This window comes from Ovis aries, chromosome 16 (assembly GCF_016772045.2).
Source record: "Ovis aries strain OAR_USU_Benz2616 breed Rambouillet chromosome 16, ARS-UI_Ramb_v3.0, whole genome shotgun sequence".
Classification (NCBI taxonomy): domain Eukaryota; kingdom Metazoa; phylum Chordata; class Mammalia; order Artiodactyla; family Bovidae; genus Ovis; species Ovis aries.
In genome coordinates this window covers 58,942,884-58,966,835 of record NC_056069.1, presented here as the reverse complement: position 1 = coordinate 58,966,835, position 23,952 = coordinate 58,942,884, and the positions used below count along the sequence as shown (strand labels likewise).

Here is a 23,952-nt window from a genome sequence, read left to right as displayed (position 1 = left end):
CGGTCTTTGTCTATTGAAAACGGTTATTGAAAAATGACTTTGTTTAGAACAAATTTCATTACCTGTTTTAAAACAAAATTAAAAGTGAGAGAAAGGCCAGGAGGAGGAAATCATGCTAATTAAATGTGTGTTTGCATCAAGGCACTAAACATTTTAACATATCAGATGAATGAAAACTTGCTAGAGATTTAAGTTACCAGAATTAATTTTTCTCAAGCAGTTCATATGACTTAAAATCACTCAGAGCAAGGTAGAAAAAGCCAGTTGCCATTTCTGTTTAGGCAAATACAGGAAGCTTTAAAGAAGTTAATGGTCAGAGGTTCTCCTGACATGGACGTTCACCTTCCTCACACCCAGATGTTTGGCTGTGCTTTTATTTCTCACTTGATCCGGAGCATAGCCCCCTCCATCTAGTGGTCAATCTCCGGCTCTCTGAGGAGCAAGTAATTCAGAGGTGGTCTCATTAACAGCCAGCTTGGAGAAGGTGCCAGCACATGGTGATACCTGCTCAGTGTTGGGTCAGGAATTTCTATGAGCGAAGGTCGGTGGTTGTAAGTCTTGTTGCGGACTGAGCGCTTAGGCTCAGCATGGAGACCTCAGCCTCCCCTCTTATACCCGGAGGACAGAACACAGGTGCTTGATCCCAGGAAGAAGGAAAAGAGGAAACACAGCCAACCTGTGAACAACATGCGTTTGAACTGCGCAGGTCTGCACACGCGTGGATGTTCTTCAGCTACACGACCTACAGATGCGGAACTGCAGGTGTGGAGGGACTCTGGATGCAGAGGGCTGGCTGGAGATCCTCCATGGATTTCTGACTGTGTCCCTGCCTCTGTGTTGTTCAAGGGTCAGCTGCATTTTCACATGGATGGCGAGTGTTTTATACCTTGATGTTGAATGCAGAGGTGGCTGAGAGAGGTACTCAGCTCTGATCTCACCCTTCAACCCAGATTGGGAAGCGTCCTAGGACCCTTTTTTTTTTTTTCCTCTGAAAGTATTCATGAAATTATTTAATCTTTCATGTGACTTGAAGACTGTTCATCTGTCCTTTTTTTTAAAAAAAAAAAAAGATTTTGAAGTAGTAGTATTTAAAAGGATTGTTGATTTTAAGAGAGATTTTGTCTTCTACCTGTTAATCTCTTTCTTCCCTTAGTTTTTGTTGCATTTTATTCATCAGCTCTGATTATAACTCTCCCATTGGGGAACTTTGTTACCTGTCCTCCTTTCCTTTTGAATGCATTTTCCACTATTGATTCCTTCATCCATCTACTCTTTTCACCCATTCATTCCAAAGTGTCTCCCAGGCCAACTGTAACATCCGGGGGGGGATGTAAAAATGAAGGACCAGGGAAGAGCATCCTTTTGTGTGTGTCGCATGTTTCAGATGTCTGTCTGTTTCTCCTGCTAGAAGTTGAGTCACTTGAAGACCACAACCTCGTTTCCCTTGACTTTGTAGCCTGCCTCCCAGACTTAGCAGATACTCGGTCACTTTGTGGAAGAAACGATGTCTATTTCTAGCTGATCATCCCCGGGACTTAATGATAGAGGGCCATGGTTCCATTTTCAAATATAGCAAAGGCATAATTATTGTCATCCATTCATACTCTTCAACTTCATTCTCAAAATTAAGCCCCGAGTCAACCGATAATTACCTTTGAAATGTGTGGGTTATTTGAGGCAACCAGGTGGTGACCTTGAGTCCTCAGCCAGAGTTTATTTCTGGAACCCGGTTGGTGGCCTTGAGCTGTTTTTTTTTGTTGTTGTTGTTCACTTGGTTCCCAGGAGCCATGGTTTCCCAGGAAAGATGATTCCCGTTGGAATCGGGCTGTGATTCTTGCTGGGTTAAGTCAAGAAGTCCTTTGTTGCTGCTTGTGCAAGCTTACACCCTGAACTGGGACAAGTTTTTGTTTGGGGAAACGCCCGAGAAAGAGGAACCTTTCATTTTATTCAGAAGTCAGAAATAAAGGCCTTCCCACCACCTGGAGATGTTTTGGTCATGGCATGGCAGCCTGGCTTCATTTCTGAGCCTAACAGTTGAGCAGGCAGGCCTCTTTCTTTACCCTGGGCCAGTGCCCAGCATCCCCCGGGAGCAGGGGGAGTGCCGTGGGGCCCCTGTCCCTGCTCCGTGCAGGATCATGAGGAGGCAGGAACTCAAGGCTCCTGTGTCCATGGCATGGAGCTTCCCAGCTGCTTCTCCCACCATGCTCACCACGTTTGAAAACCTCCCTTGTGACTCTTCCACCAGCCAGTGGTCAAAGGGCCTAGATTCCTTTTCTCTTCTTTCCCCATGGAGCTGGAGAAGCAGTCTGGCATCCGGTAGTTAAACTGATTCAGGAAAGGTTAAACCAACTACAGGCAGCTTGTGGCCCTCGCATGGACCACAGCTGCCCTCTGATGGGTTTGTGACTGCAGGCAGTAGTGTGCAGACCTGTTCAGGACACCTGCCCTTTCCAGTTCAGTTCAGTTGCTCAGTCGTGTCCAACTTTTTGCAACCCCATGGACCACAGCCCGCCAGGCCTCCCTGTCCATCATCAACTCCCGAAGTTTACTTAAACTCATGTCCATTGAGTCGGTGATGGCATCCAGCCATCTCATCCTCTGTCGTCCCCTTCTCCTCCCGCCTTCAATCTTTCCCAGCGTCAGGGTCTTTTCAAATGAGTCAGTTCTTTGTATCAGATGGCCAAAGTGTTGGAGTTTCAGCTTCATCATCAGTCCTTCCAACGAATATTCAGGACTGATTTCCTTTAGGATGAACTGGTTGGATCTTCTTGCAGTCCAAGGGACTCAAGTCTTCTCCAACACCACAGTTCAAAAGCATCAATTCTTCAGCACTTAGCTTTCTTTATAGTCCAACTCTCACATCTATACATGGCTACTGGAAAAACCATAGCTTTTGTTGGCAAAGCAATGTCTTTGCTTTTCAATATGCTGTCTAGGTTGGTTATAGCTTTTCTTTCAAGGAGCAAGTGTCTTTTAATTTCATAGGTGCAGTCACCATCTGCAGTGATTTTGGAGCCCCGAAAAATATATTCAGCCACTGTTTCCATTATTTCCCCATCTATTTGCCATGAAGTGATGGGACCAGATGCCATGATCTTAGTTTTCTGAACTAAGTTTTCTGAACTCTGCCCTTTCCAGAAAAGCCCCATTTCTGTTCACGGCAGGACTCCCCGCAGGGGAGGGATCATGGTCCTTCTCCAGGGGACCCCAGCCTCTCCAGCACTGATTTCTCCGAATCCCTTGTTTCCCGTGCAAAGGTCTTTGAAATTTGGTTCCCAGCTTTTCAAGACTTTTATTCTGACCTTCTTGGTTCTATTTTCTGTCATCTGTCTGTAGTCTCTAAAACGATTTGCTTTGTTGTTTATTCTTAAATATGTGTGATATACCTTGAGCCATAGTTTCTTTTTGTAACTTCCTGTTTTGAAATATTTAGGATCACAGAATGTTGGGAGAAAGGCAAACAGGAGGTTTCCCACCTTCTCCCATCATCCCCGAGGGTCATGTCTCGCATAACCACGGGCCTTGTCAGAGCGTGAACGTGACTTTGCCACACTCTCAGAGCTTACTCGAGTTTCCCCAAGTGTGCGTGCCCCGTGTGTGTATGTGTACATGCGAGCACACGTGTTTAGTTTCATGCGGTTTTGCCGTGTGTAGATTCGTGTAACCGTCACCACTCTTCCACACACGGTCATACAGAGTCACCCATCACCAGGGGACTCCCCTGTGCCCCCTCCTTACAACCACACCCCTCACCCCTGGCCGCCACTCATCTGTCCTTCTCCATCTCTATAATTTTCTTTCAAAAATGTTACATAGATGGAATCATACCACGTGTACCTTTTTGAGATTGGCTCTTTCTGCTCAGCACAGTTCCCCTCGGAACCCTTCCCTGTCGTCTCACGAGCCAGTACTTCGTCGCGGAGTAGTCTCTCGTTGTATGGACACATCACAGTTTCTGAACAATTTACCTTGTAAAGAACAATGAGGATATTTTGACTTTTCCAAGAAGAGAAGCTGTGGACCTTCCTGTGGAGGTTTTTGCATGAACTTGAGTTTTCATGTCTCTGGGATAATTGCCCAAGAGTGCAATCTCTGGGTCCTTTGGTTAAACACATACTGTTCTGAAGGAAAGTGCCAAACTTTTCCAGAGTGACTGTACCATTTTACACTCCCACTAGCAATTTACAAGTGGTCCGTAGCTTATTAACCTCTCGGACGTCCAGGATTGCTTTGATATATTTGTCAGTGGAAAAGGTAAGGATCAAATGCAGAATATTTTAGGAAGTAAAGTTTAGCTTATGTGATCAAATCTTGGTAATTTTTATGTTAATATTCAGTTGCTTAGATGAACTCTCTAAGTATGCTCTTAAATGTTTGATTTCTTTATTTATCTGATACAGACACAAATAAACAGGTGACACTCAAGCGAGGGGGACGCTTGGGGTCTAGAACCATCCTCTGCATCGTTAGACCTTGCAAGACTGAGCCTTAGATTTAAGTTTGGACATTTAGTTGCTCCCTATTGGCTTATCAACTAAATCTTCACATAGGTTGTGGTATCTGATATTTCTTTCTTTTCTTTTTTTTTAAATAGGTGGTCTTCCCCTGGGTGGGACTGTCCCCCAAAGTAGTTGTAATCATTTCTGATTTCCTTCTGTAAAAATATAATCTTTATTAAAATAATGGAGAAAGTGTATTAAGAGGGCCACACTCCCTGACTTAACTGGCCGAGTGACGTGGGGCAGGCTGCTCCGTGGTGCCCCAGCTCTCTCTGCAGAACTGGGAATAGCAGCATCTCTGAGGGTTATGGGCCGTACACACTCCAGGTCCTAGCTGCCACTAAAGGTCCGTGTCTTTCCTTGGCCCTGACTTGTTACTCGACAAATGACTTCAACAGTCATTCACAGGGTGCAACCCGGATGGCTCCCTTACTCAGCTTTGAGCAACAGGAACTGCTTGGTCTGCCTCGGCTGCCCTTTGTCTGAGTTGGTGCCTCACTGACCCTTCAGGTCAGCCTCCAGAACCTTGCCAGGTGCTCACCTCCGGCGCCGCGTCCAGGGCAGTGCGCGGGACAGAGGCAGTGGCTCCAGACACCTTTTGCACCTGGCTCTGTCACGTTGGTGTTCTTTGTTTCCGTCACTCACTACTTCTGTTTCCAGCCAAAGCTGCAAAATAAGTGCATTTTTTTTTCCACCAAAAAAATATGTGGAAAACCTTTGGGTTTTGGCCAGTTGGGAAAGAGGGATGTTATTATCTAAAAGGAAAATTCTTTTTTCAGTTTAGTGTAATTCATGTTAAAAGATTATTTTTGTTAGAGAGCGGTTTAAAGCTGGTTTCTCTCTCAGGGCATAGTGGCTCAGATGGTGAAGCATCTGCCTGCAATGCGGGAGACCCGGGTTCAATCCCAGGGTCGGGAAGATCCCCTGGAGAAGGAAATGGCAACCCACTCCAGTACTCTTGCCTAGAGAATCCCAAGGCCAGAGGAGCCGGGTGGGCTTCAGTCCATGTGGTTACAAAGATTCGGACACAACTTAGCAACTAAGCAGCAACAATAGAGTGGAACCAGTGAGCATTTGACCAAGCATTTGACAATCAACTTGTACGCAAGACAGAACAGTGTGGGCTGAACGACTGTGAAAAAGAATTGATTGAGAGTGTCAGTTAACACACAGTCAAGAATGTCCTTATCCTCCCAAACTGATCTCCAAGGAGACCTTGCCAGGAAGAAAGGGTTTGTACCTTTCTTTCGTGACTCACACCCGGCATGTGAATAAGGAAGTCATTTCCAACCCAGGCCCATAATCAAATCAGCTTGTTGACGAAGGGGATGTCGGAGCTGGAGACCAGTCATCCAGGTGGACCCCGCACCCCACAGACAGATGGTTTTAATCCCTGGTGTCACATTTATAGGGGAGCAGACTGTGCGGTCACCGTGTCTTTAACCTGACTCCACTAACCTAGTCAGAACTTTTATGTCTGTCTGGGACATCTGGAGAGATTACGGATCCAAACCCAGCCAGCCTAAAAACTTGCTTTGTTGTGTTGAGAGCGATTTATCTTGAAAATGGGCAGGTTGCCATAAAGCCAGGACAGGCTTGGTGCTGAAGCAGAAATCATCCTGGCTGTATTCAAAGCCCTGGCTGGTGAGGCTGGCAGTGGGGTGCTGGTTAGTGGATGACCTCAGCGGGCCTGGAGGATGTTTGCCCTGCAGACCTCTGCCCGCGCACGAAGCCTCCGAGTGGGTGGATTGGTGCGGAGGACAAGCTTATCAAAGTCTAGACCAGGGTCTGCCAAATACGTCAGATAAGAAAATAGCTTCTGAGAAGATGCCAGCAAGCCTAAGTCCAGATCTCTCACGGAAATGTCATTCATGGGTTTTAATTTATGAGTCTGCTTTGACTCAGAATAGGCAGGCGACTTCCCCGGTGGTCCACAGCCCAACTTCCAGTGCAGGAGATGGGGGTTCGATCCCTGGTCGGGGAACTAATAAAATCCCCTGGGGAAGGAAATGGCATCCCAACCCCTCTCATGTGCTTGCCTGGAAAATCCTGTGGACAGAGGAGCCTGGTGGGCTCCAGTGCATGGGGGTTGCAGAGTCAGACATGACTGAGCAACTAACACTTTCAAGAATAACCAGGTGCTCCTGAAACCCTTCCTCCTCAGTCAGGTGACAGGCATGTGCCCCCAAAAGACCCAGTTGCTCATTTCAGACTGAGGAACATGCTGCTGGTAGCTGGAACAGTTCCGCTTTGATCCAGGCTTCCTCTGCCAGAAACAGAATCGTGTTTTCTGTGTGTGGCACGCACCCTCTGAAATTCCGCCTGTAAATTGCCATCGAAACCACTCACTTCTGCTGCCAGCCCTTACGGTTCCCACTCTGGCCCTGCAACCCTGCATTCCCACTGGAACCTGAATGATGGTCACAGACAAGCGCAGGGCTGTGGGCACCAGTGGTGGCGGCTTCTGTTCACGAGGTGCTTGGGGGTTGAGCACTGCCACACTTCTGTGGCCTTTTCTCTCGATTCCCAAACTGGCTTTGCCTGTTAGAGGAGGCATACGTGGTGAAACGCTCCCATTTCATAGAGGAGGAAACTGAAGGCAGAGAAGGCCAAGGACGTGCCCAAGGTCACATAGGGGATAAGGACCCTCCTCTGATCCTCCACATGGCCCAGGCTTGTAGTCTCCTCCTGGATGAGGCTGCAGGTGGAGCAGCCCCCAAGTCTCAGGGCTTGCATCTGACCTCCTCACCGACACGGTTAGAGACTCAGTCCTTGCCTGGGCTCCCCACCCCAGTGAGCGCTTCTAGGAGCCTCACTAATGAAGAAGGGGCTTTTTCAGGGGACTTTCTCCCAGCAGAACCTTCATCCCTACTTTAGGCTTCACCCAGCACAGCACACACAGTGTGGGGAAGGGGCTGGAATAGGGGGCACACGGGGGTCCGACCCAGCGGGATGCTGGACCCAGGACCAGATTGTCCTGCATCTTAGCACTGGGTTTTCTCCCCAAAACCCCACCTGTCTTCCTGAACCTGGACTGTGATCCATGTCTGTACACACCTGCAGCCCCATTCTGGGCCGGGTTGACGATCTCTGCATGGATAACTCAGAGATGGCCTCTAGGGGGCAGCGTTGCCTCACTCGGGCTGCCTAGCCATCCCCTGGCTGCAGGCGAGGTTGTCTTAGAAACAGACTCGACTGCTGAGAACTTGGGTAGACTGCAGCTTTCTCACTGTGGGGCAGAGGTTTATCTTTTTATTGTAAATTAGCAGCATGTACAGAAATGCAGTTTTTTTCCCCCCTTAGGGAATCTATGGTAGAAAGTTTCAAGGTATCCTAGAGACTCTCATTTCTTTATTCAGAGGTTATTTTAGGCATCATAGGAACCACTTTGAAACCTTAAAAATAGACTTTGCCTGAATCATGTTGTATTATTATGATACGTCTCAGTTCATCATCAACTGGCATCAGAAATTGCCTCTCTCTGAGACTTTGTCCTCCAAAACGAATTTCCTGTAGGACCAGAGAGACGAATTCTCAAAGGGTAAAGGATCTTTGGGCATTCCAATTGTGGATTTATGTGTAACCTGTTCTTCTGCCTCGGTTATTCTTCCCTTTTCAACTGTGTGAGCCCAGGATGGCCCCAGTGGTCTCCTCCACACCTGGGCCCTTCACTGGCCCTGCAGCCGGCTGGGCGGTGTGCACCCTCCACCCTGGATGCGTGTCGAGAGGTCCAGGGTGTCGAGGGAATAAACTAGTTCTTTCCGATGGCCCTCAATCTCTCCCAGCGTCAGGGTCTTTTCCAGTGGGTCAGCTCTTCATGTCAGGTGGCTAAAGTATTGGAGTTTTGGGGGGGTAAAAGGATTTAAATGTGGTGCAGTGTTAAATTTACCAGAATAAGTGGCCTATTTTGAACAACAGGTTGGAACTGGAGCATGTTTTGAAAAATATCCATAGAAAGAACACTTTCAAAAACTGATTCTTATTCTTGTAAGAGTAAAACTATAATAGTGGCTAACATTGACGTATTTTGAAGAAATATATATCATCTTGTTGAATCTTCTCAGTAACTCCCTGAGGTAGGCATTGTTATTACCGTGCTCATTTTATGGATGAGAACTGCAAGATATAGCTCCAGGTTAGGTTGCCCAAGTCACACCCTGGGAGATGTTAAGTCAGGATTGGAACTCAAGACAATCTGGCTTCGGAACCCACACTCATAATTGTTATTCAGTATTATGAGAAAAGTGTTTTTATAAATTATTTGTGGCTGTAATGCTTTTCTGTTGAGATGTAACCGACACATACTAGTTTCAGATATACAGCATAATGATTTAATACTTGGATATATTGTGAAGTCATCACCTTCCCATAAAAGGTTTTTCATGGGAAATATTAAAGCAAATTAAGAGATTTCTTCTAGTCATAGTGCTTTCATCCTTCCTATTATTTATAACTACAGCAACCATGAAATTAAAAGATGCTTACTCCTTGGAAGGAAAGTTATGACCAACCTAGATAGCATATTCAAAAGCAGAGACATTACTTTGCCGACTAAGGTCCGTCTAGTCAAGGCTATGGTTTTTCCTGTGGTCATGTATGCATGTGAGAGTTAGACTATGAAGAAGGCTGAGCGCTGAAGAATTGATGCTTTTGAACTGTGGTGTTGGAGAAGACTCTTGAGAGTCCCTTGGACTGCAAGGAGATCCAACCAGTCCATTCTGAAGGAGATTAGCCCTGGGATTCCTTTGGAAGGAATGATGCTAAAGCTGACACTCCAGTACTTTGGCCACCTCATGCGAAGAGTTGACTCATTGGAAAAGACTGATGCTGGGAGGGATTGGGGGCAGGAGGAGAAGGGGACGACAGAGGATGAGATGGCTGGATGGCATCACTGACTCGATGGATGTGAGTCTGAGTGAACTCTGGGAGATGGTGATGGACAGGGAGGCCTGGCGTGCTGCGATTCATGGGGTCACAAAGAGTCGGACACGACTGAGCAACTGAACTGAACAGTAACCATGTTCATGAGAATTTAGAGGGGGAAAAAAACCCAGAGTATGTTATTCTTTATAGCTGGTGCGTAAAATCAGTCCATATTCGGTCGACAAATGGCTTTTTTCGTGTTGAGATGCAGCATCGGTGTGAAGTGTCACCCGGCCTGGGGGCCTCCTTTCTGATACTCGACTGGCTTTGCTCCTGAGTTGGCACTGCTGATAGGTTTGCCCATGTGTGCAGGTTGCTGTATCACCTAGGGGCCTCTCTTCTTTAATCTGTAAGATCATAGAGTTGGACCAGCCTCTCTCTGAAATGCCTTTAATTAAAATCCTTGGATTGTATGAAATTTAGTATCTTACAAAAATGAGTAAATAATACGACACAAGTTGACATTTTAACATTTTTAGTAAAATAAACTCTGTAGGGCCCCAAGTACTTGACTAAAAGTAAGTCCTTTGCCAGCACTTCCCTTATTTTTAAATTTAATCAGCCTATTTAAAGAGCCAACTGCCAGTGCTCTGTTTTGAACTAAATGCATGTTTAGCAACAAAAGAACTCTTACAAGGTTAGCTTGGACTTGCCTTCACTAGGCATTAGAGAATGGCTAATTAAAGCTGTAATGAGAAACCACTCATTTCGAATGTCTCCAATTAAAAAGACCACATCAGGAATCGGTGAGGGTGTGGCAGGATTGGAGCACCCGCGTACTGCAGCAGGTGGATGTGAAATGAGCCACTTTGGAAAACAGTTGGGCCCACACCTACCACGTGATCCAGCCATTCTACGCCTGGACATGTGCCTCCAAGAAACGGAAGTGCAGGTGCCTACAGAGGCCAGACACCAGGGTGCCCCACTGGAAACAGCCCAGATGTCATCACCATCTGAGCCGATACGGTGCATCATCGGCACAGAATGGAATACCGCTCAACAGCGAAAAGGAAAGAACTGTTGATACACACAGTGGTATGGATAAAGTCTCAACGATGCTGATAAAAGCCAGAGCAAAAAAAATGAGTACCTACAATGTGATTCTGTGCATAGAATTTCTTTTAGAAAATGGAAGCTAATCTGTAGTGGCAGAAGGCAGGCTGGTGGCTGTCCAGGATGGGGGAGCAGAGCGGGGAGGAGGGGATCCTGAGGGCCTCGGGAAGATTCCCGAGGTCAGGGAGCACCCGTGTCCCAGTCTCATTGCCCTTCGCACGGATCTGCATGCGTCAGAGCTCATCAAATCGTATAGAGTAAGTGCCCCATGTGTGAACCTGTATATACTAAGTTCCCTCCATGCGAACCTCCAAGTTTGGAACTTTCAGAGATGCGTGAGTGCGTTCCATCAGTGTGAGGCGTGAGTGATGTTGCAGCTGGTCCTCCCGTCTCCCATTGCTGACGGTCCTTCAGCTCTGCCATCTCCCACCTCCTCTCCCTTCCCAGGCCAGTGACTTTTCCTGCCTGTTCACTTGATGCCAGCCCGTGTACCTGCTGTTGAACTGTTACCACTGTACCTTTCATGGTACTGTACTGCAAGATTAAAAATGTGTTCTTTTTAAATTATTTGTGTGAAAAGTATTACAAACCTTTTACAGTACAGGACTGTATAGCTGGTTGTGTTAGTTCAGTACCTAGGCTAACTTTGTTGGACTTACAAACAAATTGGCCGTACGAACATGCTCTCAGAGCAGAACTCATTAGTATGTAGCCAACTTACTGTATTTTAAATTTCTGCGGTTTCTTGTGTGTCACTGAGGCCTCAGTAAAGCTGTGGTGCTACCTCTGCCAAGAGGCCTGTGTGGCAGGGCAGGGTAGGGGCAAGCCTCTCCCCGCCGCCCAGCCAGCCATCTGTAAGGGACTCAAAAGACACCTACCTGTAGCTACCCAGGTGGTGCTAGTGGTATAAAACCCGCCTGCCAGTTCAGGAGACATAAGACTCAGGTTCAGTCCCTGGGTCAGGAAGATCCCCTGAAGGCGGGCACAGCAACCCACTTCAGTGTTCTTGCCTGGAGAACCCTGTGGACAGAGGAGCCTGGTGGGCTACAGTCCTAAGGGGCAAAGAGTCGGACACGACAGAAGCGACTTAGCACAAGACGTCGGAGGTGACTGTTCCATCCCCGGGGAAGCAGGGAGCATATTCTCTGCAGACAAACCACTTACAAGCCACCAGGGCCCGCTCCGTTAAATTAACTGTCTTTGCTGCTCACTGACCAGGGGTTTGGAGGAGGCAGTAGGCTTCCTGGGAGTGGGCGAGAGTCTGTGTCCCCGCCAGGCTGGGAGCCACTCTTGTCCCGAGTTATCTTTACCCGCCCGGGTCCATGGACACCTTGTTGGTGGTCCTGGCCGTGACAGTGACCACATGTTCGCAGCCTGCACGCCTCTTGTGAGCTCTGGCCGTGGCCGTGGCCTGGGCTGGGAGTTGGAACCTGGCACAGTCACGTCCGAATCTCCTGCCGGGTGTGGAGACGGGTTGATTGCACCACGCTGGACGCTTCCTTCTTTTCTGAGGGATGTAAAGCCCCCTGTCTGAACTGCAGCTTAATAACTGATCATGGATTATAGTGCTCTGGCTAAAAATAAAGCCTGTCGGTCTGCTAAATAAGAGTCAGAAGGCACGTGGAAGGATGCCGGTTCCGTTTAGCAGAGGTTCCGGCCATCGGAGGGTCTTTTCCATTTCCTCTTGCGCGTGGTTGTGTCGGGTGGGACCGGGAGAGTCACTGCCCGCCCCCCGCCCTTCCTTTCTCTCCTTTGTGACGGTTCCCCCGGGCTCGCTGCCTGTTTGTTTTTTCACCTCGCGTCCTGCTCTGTGTTCCGCTCCTGTGCGGGGTGCCTCCCCCACCACCCGCCTCCCTTCCGGCTCCTGGGAGCCGCTGCCCCCGGTCCCCTCCCCCAGGCCGCAGGGCAGGGCCCCTCACGCCGCTGTCCCTGCAGCTGTGGACATGGCTGGAGGAGCTGCAGAAGGAGCTGCTGGACGACGTGTACGCCGAGTCCGTGGAGGCCGTGCAGGACCTCAGCAAGCGCTTCGGCCAGCAGCAGCAGACCACCCTGCAGGTGACTGTGAACGTCATCAAGGAAGGCGAGGACCTGATCCAGCAGCTGAGGTGGGCCGGCCCCGCCCCTGCCCCAGCCCCTCTGTTCCTACACCTCCCTCCCTGCCCCCATCTCAGCCCCCTGCCCCAGCCCCTCTGTCCCTACACCCCTGTCCCTATCCCCATCCCAGCCCCTCTGCCCTACAGCCCTGTCCCAGGCCCCCATCCCTGTGCCCATCGCAGCCCCCTGTCCCAGCCCCTCTGTCCTACACCCCTGTCCCAGCCCCCCGTCCCTGCGCCCATCCCAGCCCCCTGCCCCAGCCCCTCTGTCTGACACCCCTGTCCCAGGCCCCCATCCCTGCCCCTCTGTTTCTACCCATCACCCCCATCTCAGAACCCTGTCCCAGCCCCGCCAGTGCTCTGACGTCTGTGAGGCACTCTTTCCCCTCTGCTTTTTTGAACCATTTACTATAACTCTCTGTCCAGCTAGGCAGAGAATGAATAACATCCATGCGGAGGAGACTTTAGCATCTCTCTCCTGTCTTTATTTTTCCTCCTTCGGTTTTCTTTCACTCTTTTTACAATTTTTCTCTTTATGGCATTGACTAATAAACTTCCCTGGTATCTCAGACAGTAAGAATCTGTCTGCAATGCAAGAGACCTGGGTTTGATCCCTGGGTTGGGAAGATCCCCTAGAGGAGGAAATGGCAACCCACTCCAGTATTCTTGCCTGGAGAATCCCATGAACAGAGGAGTCTGGCGGGCTACAGTCCATGGGGTCTCAAAGAGTCGGACATGACCGAGCAACTAACACACGAACTTTCCCAGAATTCAGATCTTATTACTATTTCCTTTTAACATGTACCTATTACTGACTGAAATTTCTTTACAAACCAGATGAATTTAAACCTCCCGGGACTGCGTCCTTGGGGCCCAGAGCACGCTAGTTTTCCAGAATGTGGTAGGCGTCCCTACCCTGAAAGTCCAGGCTCAGGCAGGACCGGCCTCTGGTGACACTCAGGTGCTGCTTGTGGGGGGAAGACAGGAGGCAGGCTCGGGCTGGGCCACCTTTATGTGGACCCCCTGCTGTATCACTCAGGGTCAGCTTATCTAATGGTCGCTGACGTCTTCCCGCGGTGCTCGCTTTGCTGAGAGTCAGGCAGTCCTTCTGTGATAAAGGCTCAGTGAGCTGCTTCACAGGGAGATGCTTACAGCCGACCTGGCGCTGCCCTTTGTAGAAACTGTTACTGGTCAGTTGCTCAGTCGTGTCCGACTCTTTGCAACCCCGTGGACTGCAGCACGCCAGGCCTCCCTGTCCTTCACCGTCTCCCGCCGTTTGCTCAAATCCGTGTCCATTGATTCGGGGACGTCATCCAGCCATCTCCTCCTCTGTAGCGAATAGGAGCTCTTTCTTCTCTACTTAACGAGGAAGGGGGCTGAAGATGAAGCTCCCTGGGATGCTTTGTGTGGTGGCTGGCCGCCTGCTTCTGAGAGGGGCTGTGAGGAGAAGCGGGAGGTGTTCCTCCACGTGTCCTGGGCCCCTGGGGAAGCCCAGGGTGGTTGGGCTGGAGAAGCAGCTTCTTTTCTGGGTGCTGCAGCCCCGCTTTCTGCCGGCTCCTCCCCCCGGCCCGGCCCCCCAGCCCCGACAGGGAGAGGTCTTCCCTTACAATTCTTGTTTGCACCCCCGCCTCCTCGCAGGGACTCAGCCATCTCCAGCAACAAGACGCCGCACAACAGCTCCATCAGCCACATCGAGACAGTGCTGCAGCAGCTGGACGAGGCCCAGGCGCAGATGGAGGAGCTCTTCCAGGAGCGCAAGATCAAGCTGGAGCTCTTCCTGCAGCTGCGCATCTTTGAGCGGGATGCCATTGATGTGAGTGCCCCGCGGGCCCTGGCCCCCGTCCAGCCCCGCCCCCGACCAGGCCCCGCCCCCGAGCCACGCCCTCGCCCACTTCCCCCCTTTCTGTCTGCACCAGGAGGACGAGGAGGGACAGAGTGGCCCCCACCCCAGCTCGGTCCCTGAGTGAGAGGGCTCGGCCCTGGGGGAGGCAGGTGGGCAGCGGGCAGACACCACACAGCAGGAGAGCAAAGCGAGTGAGCTGTGAGGGTGCAGCCGAGGCAGGGCTTCTGCAGACAGGGCTACCTTGTGCCCGCAGCTGGTCACCCTGGACCAGGGCCCCCGCACAGCCGTCCCCTCGTCCTGGGGGCAGAGGCTCAGGGCAGCGATGCTCCTCCCCACCCTGTCCTCTTCCTCTCCCTGAGTGCTCCCTGAGCCTGCAGTAATGGTGTTTTATGTCCCAGGAAACGCCCCACCCGCCCCACCTTTCCCTCCCCCCACAGAAATATTCTCAGGTTGCCTGTAATTCTTACCTAAAAATTGACTATTGCACCTTATACGTGACTAGGAGAAAGGACAGATTTCTTTTCTTCATCAGAAAGAGTTTCTTGATTTTCTGCCAGGCAAGACTTAATGTTTTTGAACTTGACGAAGTTCAAGCAGAAGTCATTATCGCTGGATGGCGCTGAATCTGTGTGTGAAACAGGATGATTGAGGAACCAGATACTCCCTGGTGAGGCTGGCTTCCTGGAGCCCGAGGGCTTCATGAGCTGCTGGCAGGGGCCTACCTGCTGTCTGTTCAGGTACCTCCAGGCATCCCAGGTGGCCCATACCCACCCGCCAGAGTCTGCAGAGCGGGCTCTCTTGTCATTTGACCTGCGTTTAGAACAGAGCCGTGAGGGCGGGGGGCCCGGACCCCGCGTACTGCAGAAGACAGAGGGGTGCAGGGCTCCCTCAGCTGAGCAGACCCTCTGCCTGAAGTGGTCCTGGGTCCCTCGGCCCAGCCCCAAGTGGCAGTTTGGTATGTGGGCCTCTCATGGGGCCTTTCGTGGCTGCTTGTCTAAACTTCTGTCAGCCTTTTCATTACATTAAAGAAAGGCCTTCTTAACTGTTAACCGGTGATGACAAGGAGTTAAACTCTGCCCATGTTGCCTGGTTAAACCTGCTCAAGGGCTTTGGTCTTGACTTTCCCATCCACGTGGAGCCATGGAGAGCAGAGACACACTGGTCTCAGCCATCGTGTCTAGCCATGGTCAGGGTGCAGCACTGGGGGTCTCGGGGTCAGGGAGCAGCACTGGGGGGGGGGTCTCGGGGTCAGGGAGCAGCACTGGGGGGGGGGTCTCGGGGTCAGGGAGCAGTGCTGCATGAACAGAAGAGCCAGCGTAGCTGCCCTCCTCTCTCACCTCCATTTCGCAGAAATTACTCCTGTAAACTTGGCTGCTTATTAAATAGTTCCAATCAGGGACTACAAAGAAGCAATCAGAAGCACTATTCGAAGTATTCCTTCTGACAGTTTGGCATTTGAAAAACAAAAAAAGGTTGACTTTATTTGTATTAATGCTGCTGCAAAAGGGAGAATTTTATTTTGATTGTGTTTCTTCTTTCACGAAACTCCTGTTTTAAAGTGTAGTTCTTTAGTCGCTCAGTCGTGTCCGATTCTTTGTGACCCCGTGGAATGCAGCACGGCCAGACTTCCCTGTCCTTCACCATCTCCTGGAGCTTGCTCAGATTCATGGCCATTGAGTCAGTGATGCCATCCAACCATCTCATCCTCTGTTGCCCCATTCTCCTCCTGCCTTCAGTCTTTCCCAGCCTCACAGTCTTATCTAGTGAGTCACCTCTTAGCATCAGGTGGCCAAAGTACTAGAGCTTCAGCATCAATCTTTCCACTGAATATTCAGAATTTATTTCCTTTAATATTGACTGATTTGATCTCCTTGCAGTCCAAGGGACTCTCAAGAGTCTTCTCCAACACCACAGTTCAAAAGTATCAATTCTTAGGCGCTCAGCCTTCCACGGTCCAACTCTCACATCCATACATGACTGCTGGAAAAACCATAGTTTTACCTATACGGGCCTTTGTTGGCAAAGTAATTTCTCTGCTTTTTTAATATGCTGTCTAGGTTTATCTTTTCTTCCAAGGAGCAAGCGTCTTTTAATTTCATGGCTGCAGTCACCATCTGCAGTGATTTTGGAACCCAAGAAAATAATGTCTGTCACTGTTTCTGTTGTTTCCACATCTGTTTGCCATGAAGTGATGGGACCGGATGCCATGATCTTAGTTTTTTGAATGTTGTGTTAAGCCAGCATTTTCACTCTCCTCTTTCACCTTCATCAAGAGGCTGTTTAGTTCCTCTTCGCTTTCTGCCCTAAGGGTGATGTCATCTGCATATCTGAGGTTATTGATATTTTTCCCTGCAATCTTAATTCCAGCTTGTGCTTGCTTCATCCAGCCTAACATTTTGCATGATGTATTCTGCATGTAAGTTAAATAAGCAGAGTGCACTATACAGCCTTGATGTACTCCTTTCCCAATCTGGAACCAGTCTGTTGTTCCATTTCCTGTTTTAACTCTTGCTTCTGACCTGTGTACAGATTTCTCAGGAAGCAGGTCAGATGGTCTGGTATATTCCCATCTCTTGAAGAATTTTCCACAATTTGTTGTGATCCAAGCAGTCAAAGGGTTTAGCATAATCAGTGAAGCAGAAGTAGATATTTTTCTGGAATTCTCTTGGTTTTTCTACAAACCAGTGGACGTTGACAATTTGATCTGTGGTTCCTCTGCCTTTTCTAAATCCAACTTGTATATCTAGAAGTTCTCGGTTCATGAACTGTTGAAGCCTAGCTTGGTGGATTTTGAGCATTATTTTGCTAGTGTGTGAGAGGAGTGCAACTATATGAAAATTTGAACTTTCTTTGGCGTTGCCCTTCTTTGGGATTGGAATGAAAACTGATGTTTTCCGGTCATGTGGCCACTGCTAAGTTTTCCAAATTTGCTGGCATATTGAGTGCAGCACTTTAAGAGCCTCATCTTTTAGAATTTGATATAGCTCAGCTGGAATTCCATCACCTCCCCTAATTTTGTTCGTAGTGGATCAGTCTCAGCCCGGGATAAGTGTTTTCCTAAGCTGAGAAATTAAGCCAGCCTACAGTTCAGTCACAGACCAGCTAAAAGAAAGTCTAAAAGCTTTTAAAATGTCATAGCCTGAGAGCCTTCTGTTTCTCTAGAGTAATCCTGAAAATGTGGAAAACCTGAGCATGTTAGGCTTTGCTGGGATTTCCTCTCTTGTCTGGGAAAATGCCCCATCTGACTGCCCATAGCAGGCATGGCCCAGTCTCATGGAAGAAATTCATGGTACCTCATCAGTGTTTAAAAATCCCCTGTATCACTTGTATTTGAATTGAAATAACCTTTCCATCTCTCAGAAGTGAAGCAGGATTTCCTGTAGCTTAGAATATTGGGATTTCAGTCTCCAGATAGTCCAAATAAAATGTGTTCCATTGATATGAAAAGAACAGCCAAAGCCTTATGCTAGCATCCTGTGAGAGTTACAGAAAACAGCCATCGCTCTCTGTACATTTAGAAAGAAAAAGACTGTCTAAAAATTCACGGATACATTAAAAAAAGAAGTGGTATCTGAGTTATTTCTTCAAAGAATCCTGTTCAAAAAAGCCTTGCACTTTCTTGAGCTTCGTGTTTGCCACAGGTTTATTTTCTTGGCTTGCGTGATGATTAACAAGCCGTAATGCCAAACGTGGGGACAGGATTTTTCCTGATGCTCCTTGATCCTGGCCGTCGCCAGGGTTTCCTTGTGCTCAGTGAGTGTTTTTGAATCCTGCTGCTTTTAGCACATTGATCTTTGTTTATCGTCCATTTCTTGAGTGTTTTCTGAGCCTGACGTTGTCTGTGTGAAGCACTGTGGCTGAGTCTGTAACTTATCACCACACCTAATTCTTCTCCCTCAGGGTCAGAAAGCAAACAAACATTAAGAAAGAAAATTCCCTTTAGAATAGAGATCAAGGTTAAAGTTATGGTAATTTTTTTTTCCTTTTAAAAAGTATTTTCCTTGGGACTTCTCGGTTTATGTCTAACTTGGCATTGTTTAAAATTATTAATTTGCAAGTGGATATAATTATAAGTGAATTAACTTACAAATGAACATATTAATGTAACAGACACATATATTATGCAGACCCAGTAATAAAAGAAGAAATCAGGGAGATTGAGGCAATAGGAATTTGGAGAAGCCTAAAGATTTTTATTCTTTCCCATCTCACAGCTGGATTCTGTGTAAACACTCACATTCTCAAATTAATTTCACAATAGCTCCTATGGATAAAAGAAATTAGGACCCATGGGAAATGTAGAGATAATATTTGTTCACAAGAAAGTTTTTCCTCTTTTCTGGATTTTATAATTTTGGTCATTATTTTTAAAAAGTATATCGTGTAAGTTTTCAGACCTACATAAAAGTAGCAAAAATTGTACAGTGCCTTTCCAAGTGCCTGTCGTCTAAATTCGATGAATTTGCCCATCTTACCAAGTATCCTCCTTTTGATATTGTTGTGCTATGGTGTTTTAGAGGAAAAACTCAACCAGCTGGTAGTGTTTCACTCCTAGAGACTTTGTAAGTACCTCTAAAAAGTAGGCCATTTTCTTACATAACCACGTCCCAAGCACCCTGCCAGTTTAAGAGTGTTTCTTTGTTACCTGCTAACACTCAGCCTCTGTTCAGATTTCTACAAGTGCTGCAGAGAGGAGGCACATGGGGTCTGCTCCTGCATTTGTGGGTAATGTTTTCATCTGGAAGTGTCTCTCTCTGCCCTTCTCTTTTTTTCTGTGTGATGACTCGTTTAAGTAACAAGTATCAAAAGAACCAGGTCCCACATTTTGCCTTTTTTCACTTGATTTCTACTAGGCTGTTTAACCATGTTTCTTTCCTTGGCATTGTCTATAACCTTACAAGGTGGATGGTGGTGGTAGTTTAGTCACAAGAGTCGTGTCTGACTCTTGCAACCCCATGGATTGTGTAGCCCACCAGGTTCCTCTGCCCATGGGATTTCCCGGACAAGAATACTGGAGTGGGTTGCCATTTCCTTCTCCAAAGAAGGTAGATGGAAAGACCCAATCAGATTCGGGTTCCTTTTGGTTCCCAAAGCTCCACAGCTGACCCTACTTGGCTCTTCCACAAGGTGGCTTGTGTCCTGTCTGGTCCCCCTTCTTCAGGAATGCTGCGGGTAGTCTGCAATCCCAGGAGGTGCCCTATCAGCCTCTCTCTGATAGTCCACTAGGTACCGATGACCTTGACCTGAATAGGTGATTTACTAGGATTTTTTGTTAGAAGTTTTCTAATTTTATTATTTCTACACTTAATAGCTAGATTTAACCATAAAGAGGAACTTTGCTTCATCATTTTGTGCTTGAATAATTAGTTTTCTCCTTTAAGAACCAATTTTGAGGATAAAGCTTGATTCCTTTTAATCAGAACCAAAGAGCTTTTCATTAACTTTTTGGATTTCAGCTCTTCTCTGGAGTTAATGGGCTTCTTTATAGTCAGTGTATTTGATTCAGTTGTGGTCATTTTTTAGGGTCTAACTGTCCTGTCTTTGGCCAGTAGGAGCCCCGTCCACTGGCTTCTGTGTCCTTCTGGTGCAGTCTCAGCCATCTCTTCCTCCCTGACCCGGCCCTGAGAGGTGGCACAGCAGGCTTTCATTCTTCACGTCTTGGTCCTAAGCAGATGATTTCCCCTGTCAGATCATCTCAGACCTGGAGTCTTGGAACGATGAGCTTTCTCAGCAAATGAACGACTTCGACACGGAGGACCTCACGATCGCGGAGCAGCGCCTGCAGCACCACGCGGACAAGGCCCTGACCATGAACAACCTGACCTTCGATGTCATCCACCAAGGGCAGGACCTGCTGCAGTACGTCAACGAGGTGCAGGCTTCCGGTGAGCAGCACGCCCGCCCCGCCTCGGCCGGGGCTCCTCTCGGCGACGGCTCTGCGGGCCACTCACCCTGGGATTCAGGTGTCACACCTGCTCTCTGCATGGAGACGTGTGCTTGCTTTCACCCACGTGAAAATGAATGTGTTAGTTGTTCAGTCGTGTCTGACTCTTTGCGACCCTATGGACTGTAGCCCTCCAGGCTTCTGTCCATGGGGATTCTCCCGGCAAGAATACTGGAGTGGGTAGCCTTTCCCTTCTCCAGGGGATCTTCCCACCCCAGGGACTGAACCCCAGTCTCCTACATTGCAGGCAGTTTCTTTACCATCTGAGCACCAGGGAAGCCCTCACTTGCATGATGTGGTCACATCTAACATTATGACTAGTGTACTTCCCCCTAACATTCTTTCAGGTTAATTCAAGTGGCATGAAGATTTGTTTTACAAATGATTTATTGTTGTATCTCCATGAATGAAAAGTAAACCCCAAGAAAATATTTTCATGTCCTTTGTTTTGTTTTTTTTTTTTTTTTTCTGAGTTTACATTTTACCAGCAGATGTCACTGTAGGCTCAAAACCGTGGAGGGACTGTAGTGTTAGAAATTTAGCAGCAGAAGGCAATGGCACCCCACTCCAGTACTCTTGCCTGGAAAATCCCATGGGCAGAGGAGCCTTGTGGGCTGCAGTCCATGGAGTCGCTAGGAGTCAGACATGACTGAGCAACTTCATTTTCACTTTTCAATTTGATACATTGGAGAAGGAAATGGCAACCCACTCCAGTATTCTTGCCTGGAGAATCCTGGGGACGGGGGAGCCTGGTGGGCTGCCGTCTATGGGGTCGCACTGAGTCGGACATGACTGAAGCGACTTAACAGCAGCAGCAGCATACTGCATTACTCCTGTTTCACAAGTCAGATTCAGTGCTTTCTCAAGAGTTGAACAGGTATGCGGTAGATAACAAAAATAAGCCAAAGTTCGCTCGTTTATAAAGGACTTCTCACTTTGACCAGATATCAGTATAGGAGGAAAAGCAGATAAGTAGGTAATGAGTTTAGTTTGATTGTGCTTAGTCACTCAGCTGTGTCCAGCTCTGCAGCCCCATGGACGGTAGCCCACCCGGCTCCTCTGTCTGTGGGATTCTCCAGGCAAGAATGCTGGAGTGGGTTGCCGTGCCCTCCTCCAGGGGATCTTCTCAACCCAGGTGTACCGCATTGGTTTGGTTAGCTGTACCTTAAACTTGGCTTTGGACCCCATCAAACTCATCCTCTGAGACACACTCGTGTGCTCAGAGGTGCACGTAAACCCCCTCTGCCGGCCTCAGCCTTCCCAGTCACGGCTTGGCCCCCGATGGGTAGGTAGGTCAGGTTCCAGATGCAGCGTGTACATCATGCGCCCTTTAAGAACAGGTTGAAGTGCTGGTTGAACTCAGGGTGTCCCTTCAACGTCCACAGGCGTGGAGCTGCTTTGTGACAGAGATGTGGACATGGCCACGCGAGTCCAGGACTTGCTGGAGTTTCTGCACGAGAAGCAGCAGGAACTGGATCTCGCGGCTGAGCAGCACCGGAAGCACCTGGAGCAGTGCGTGCAGCTGCGCCACCTGCAGGCCGAAGTCAAGCAGGTAAACGAACGGCCGGAGGTCTGAGCCGGACCCAGGAGGACCCACAAGTGCGCTCCCGGTGACTCGGATATGCGAGCGCTGGGAAAGGTTGGCCCTGTTCAGAACACAGCCCTCCTGACGTAAGGGTAGAGCATGCCCCCTGATGCAGCTGCAGCTAGCTGAAAACAGCCAGCGCCCGGGCAGCTGTGCGATTATTACTCTAGTAGAAAAGCCTTCGCCACCCGGCAGGCCGATCACTTACGAGTCACCTCCCCTTCGCTTGTTTTGTCATTGGTAATCTCTTGCCTGAAACTCTGAATGTGGTGCTTCCTGGGCTGAATAAATACGTGATTTTTTTTTTTTTCCTCCCCAAATAAGCTATTATCAATCTGCCCCAGACCACAGGCTGTGTATGGCTGGGGTCTTCTTGTTTTGTCAGAACTCTATACTGCCACCTCCCAGAGAGCATGGCAAAACACAAATGGACATCTGAAACAGATTGGTTTCAGCTCAGTGCCCGTGGGATTCCATGCCTTTGTGTATTAAGCATGTCCGTGACATTTTACCTCCTGAGCCGGGAAACCATGGACGTATGGATTCCCAGGATTCTGGTAGATGCACAGAAAGACACGTGTTAAGTTTGATCAGAGGAGACTTAATGGTTGCCAAATGGCTGCCAAGTGTCCATTGTAGCCCCAGCCATCACCTCCACGTTCCAGGCATCAGGAAGGGGAAAGCATAACAAGAAAGAGGCAGCACCTGGATCAGTAAAGAAAGACGTTCCCCAAATGCTCCCAAAAGCTCTTGCTTTGATCTCAGTGGCTGAAATTACGTCATACCTGTAGCAAGCTGCCACGGTAGCTGAGAAGTGGCTTTATCTCAAGCTCTTTTCCACAAGTTGGGATTTTTCTGAATAAAAGAGATGAGGAAAGTAGGTGTTGGATGGGTAACCAGCAATTTCTGCCATAAGCGACTGTCCAGATTGACCTTCCACACTCCCTGTGGCTTCCACAGTCAGAACTGACTTCCGGTTCCGTGATGCTGAGACTGGTGGTGTGGTCCTGATTCTCAGCAGACCGCAGAGCTCATCCTTTGGTTCCTGTGCTGTCTCAGCACTGACACTAATGTGGAGGATACGTTATCAAGCAGTTTGGTTATTCTGCATGTTCCTCAGGCCTTAAAGGAGTGAAAGATAACATGCATTTTTTATTATCAGGAAATTTCTTTGCAGTAGTAGGTTTTCTACCGTGTGATTCTCAATCTGGACTAGACCCATGGACTAATGATCACTCCTCTGGATGCTCAACCCTTTTCAGTTCTCACTTGAAACTAAATGTGAGAGAGTTAACTTTCCTTTTATTTTTTAAAGTTAAGGTTTTGGGGGGGTGTGTGTATGTGTGTGTAAACTTGTATTTTTTTATTTTTGGTTGTGCTGGTTCTTCCTTGCTGCCTGGGCTTTTCTCGAGTTGTGGCAGGGGGAGGCTCCTCTCCAGCTGCGGTGTGCAGGCTTCTCATTGCAGTGGCTTGTCTCGTGGAGCCCAGGCTGTCGGACGCACTGGCTTCAGTGGTCGCGGCCCCCAGGCTCTAGAGCACAGGCTCAGTCATTGCGGCGCACAGGCTTAGGTGCTCCAAGGCTTGTGGGATCTTCCCGGACCAGGGAAGGAACCCGTGTGTCTCCTACACTGGCAGGCAGATTCTTTACCCCTGAGCCACCAGAGAGGCCCCAGAATTAATTTCAAAATGCAGCACTTAACGCTCAGATCGCACAGAAGGAAAGCAGGCAGTTGCCAGTACGGTCACAAGGAAGTCAGTGCTCCCTAGCCGACAGGAGCCACTTGACCGCCCAGCCCTCGGGTTGCATCGCCGCTGCACCGTGCCCGGACGCCCCGGGAGGGCCCGCTGCTGGGAGTCCCCCGTGCTGTGTTCCAGGTGCTGGGCTGGATCCGGAATGGAGAGTCCATGCTGAACGCCGGGCTCATCGCGGCCAGCTCGCTGCAGGAGGCGGAGCAGCTGCAGAGGGAGCACGAGCAGTTCCAGCACGCCATCGAGGTAGGGACCCGGGAGCC

At 48.8% G+C, this 23,952-nt stretch overlaps 1 protein-coding gene across 3 annotated transcripts in view; it reads left to right on the top strand.

Annotated features, from left to right (window-relative positions):
• The window catches only part of TRIO (trio Rho guanine nucleotide exchange factor), a 355,580-nt gene that overhangs the window by 192,638 nt on the left and 138,990 nt on the right, over nucleotides 1–23,952 (top strand). For all 3 annotated transcript variants that reach the window (XM_060400268.1, XM_060400269.1, XM_042233930.2), the window contains exons 12-16: nucleotides 12,411–12,580; nucleotides 14,207–14,381; nucleotides 20,101–20,296; nucleotides 21,741–21,907; nucleotides 23,816–23,935. In XM_060400268.1, coding sequence (XP_060256251.1) covers nucleotides 12,411–12,580; nucleotides 14,207–14,381; nucleotides 20,101–20,296; nucleotides 21,741–21,907; nucleotides 23,816–23,935 — 828 coding nt within the window. The remainder of the gene's footprint in view (nucleotides 1–12,410; nucleotides 12,581–14,206; nucleotides 14,382–20,100; nucleotides 20,297–21,740; nucleotides 21,908–23,815; nucleotides 23,936–23,952) is intronic.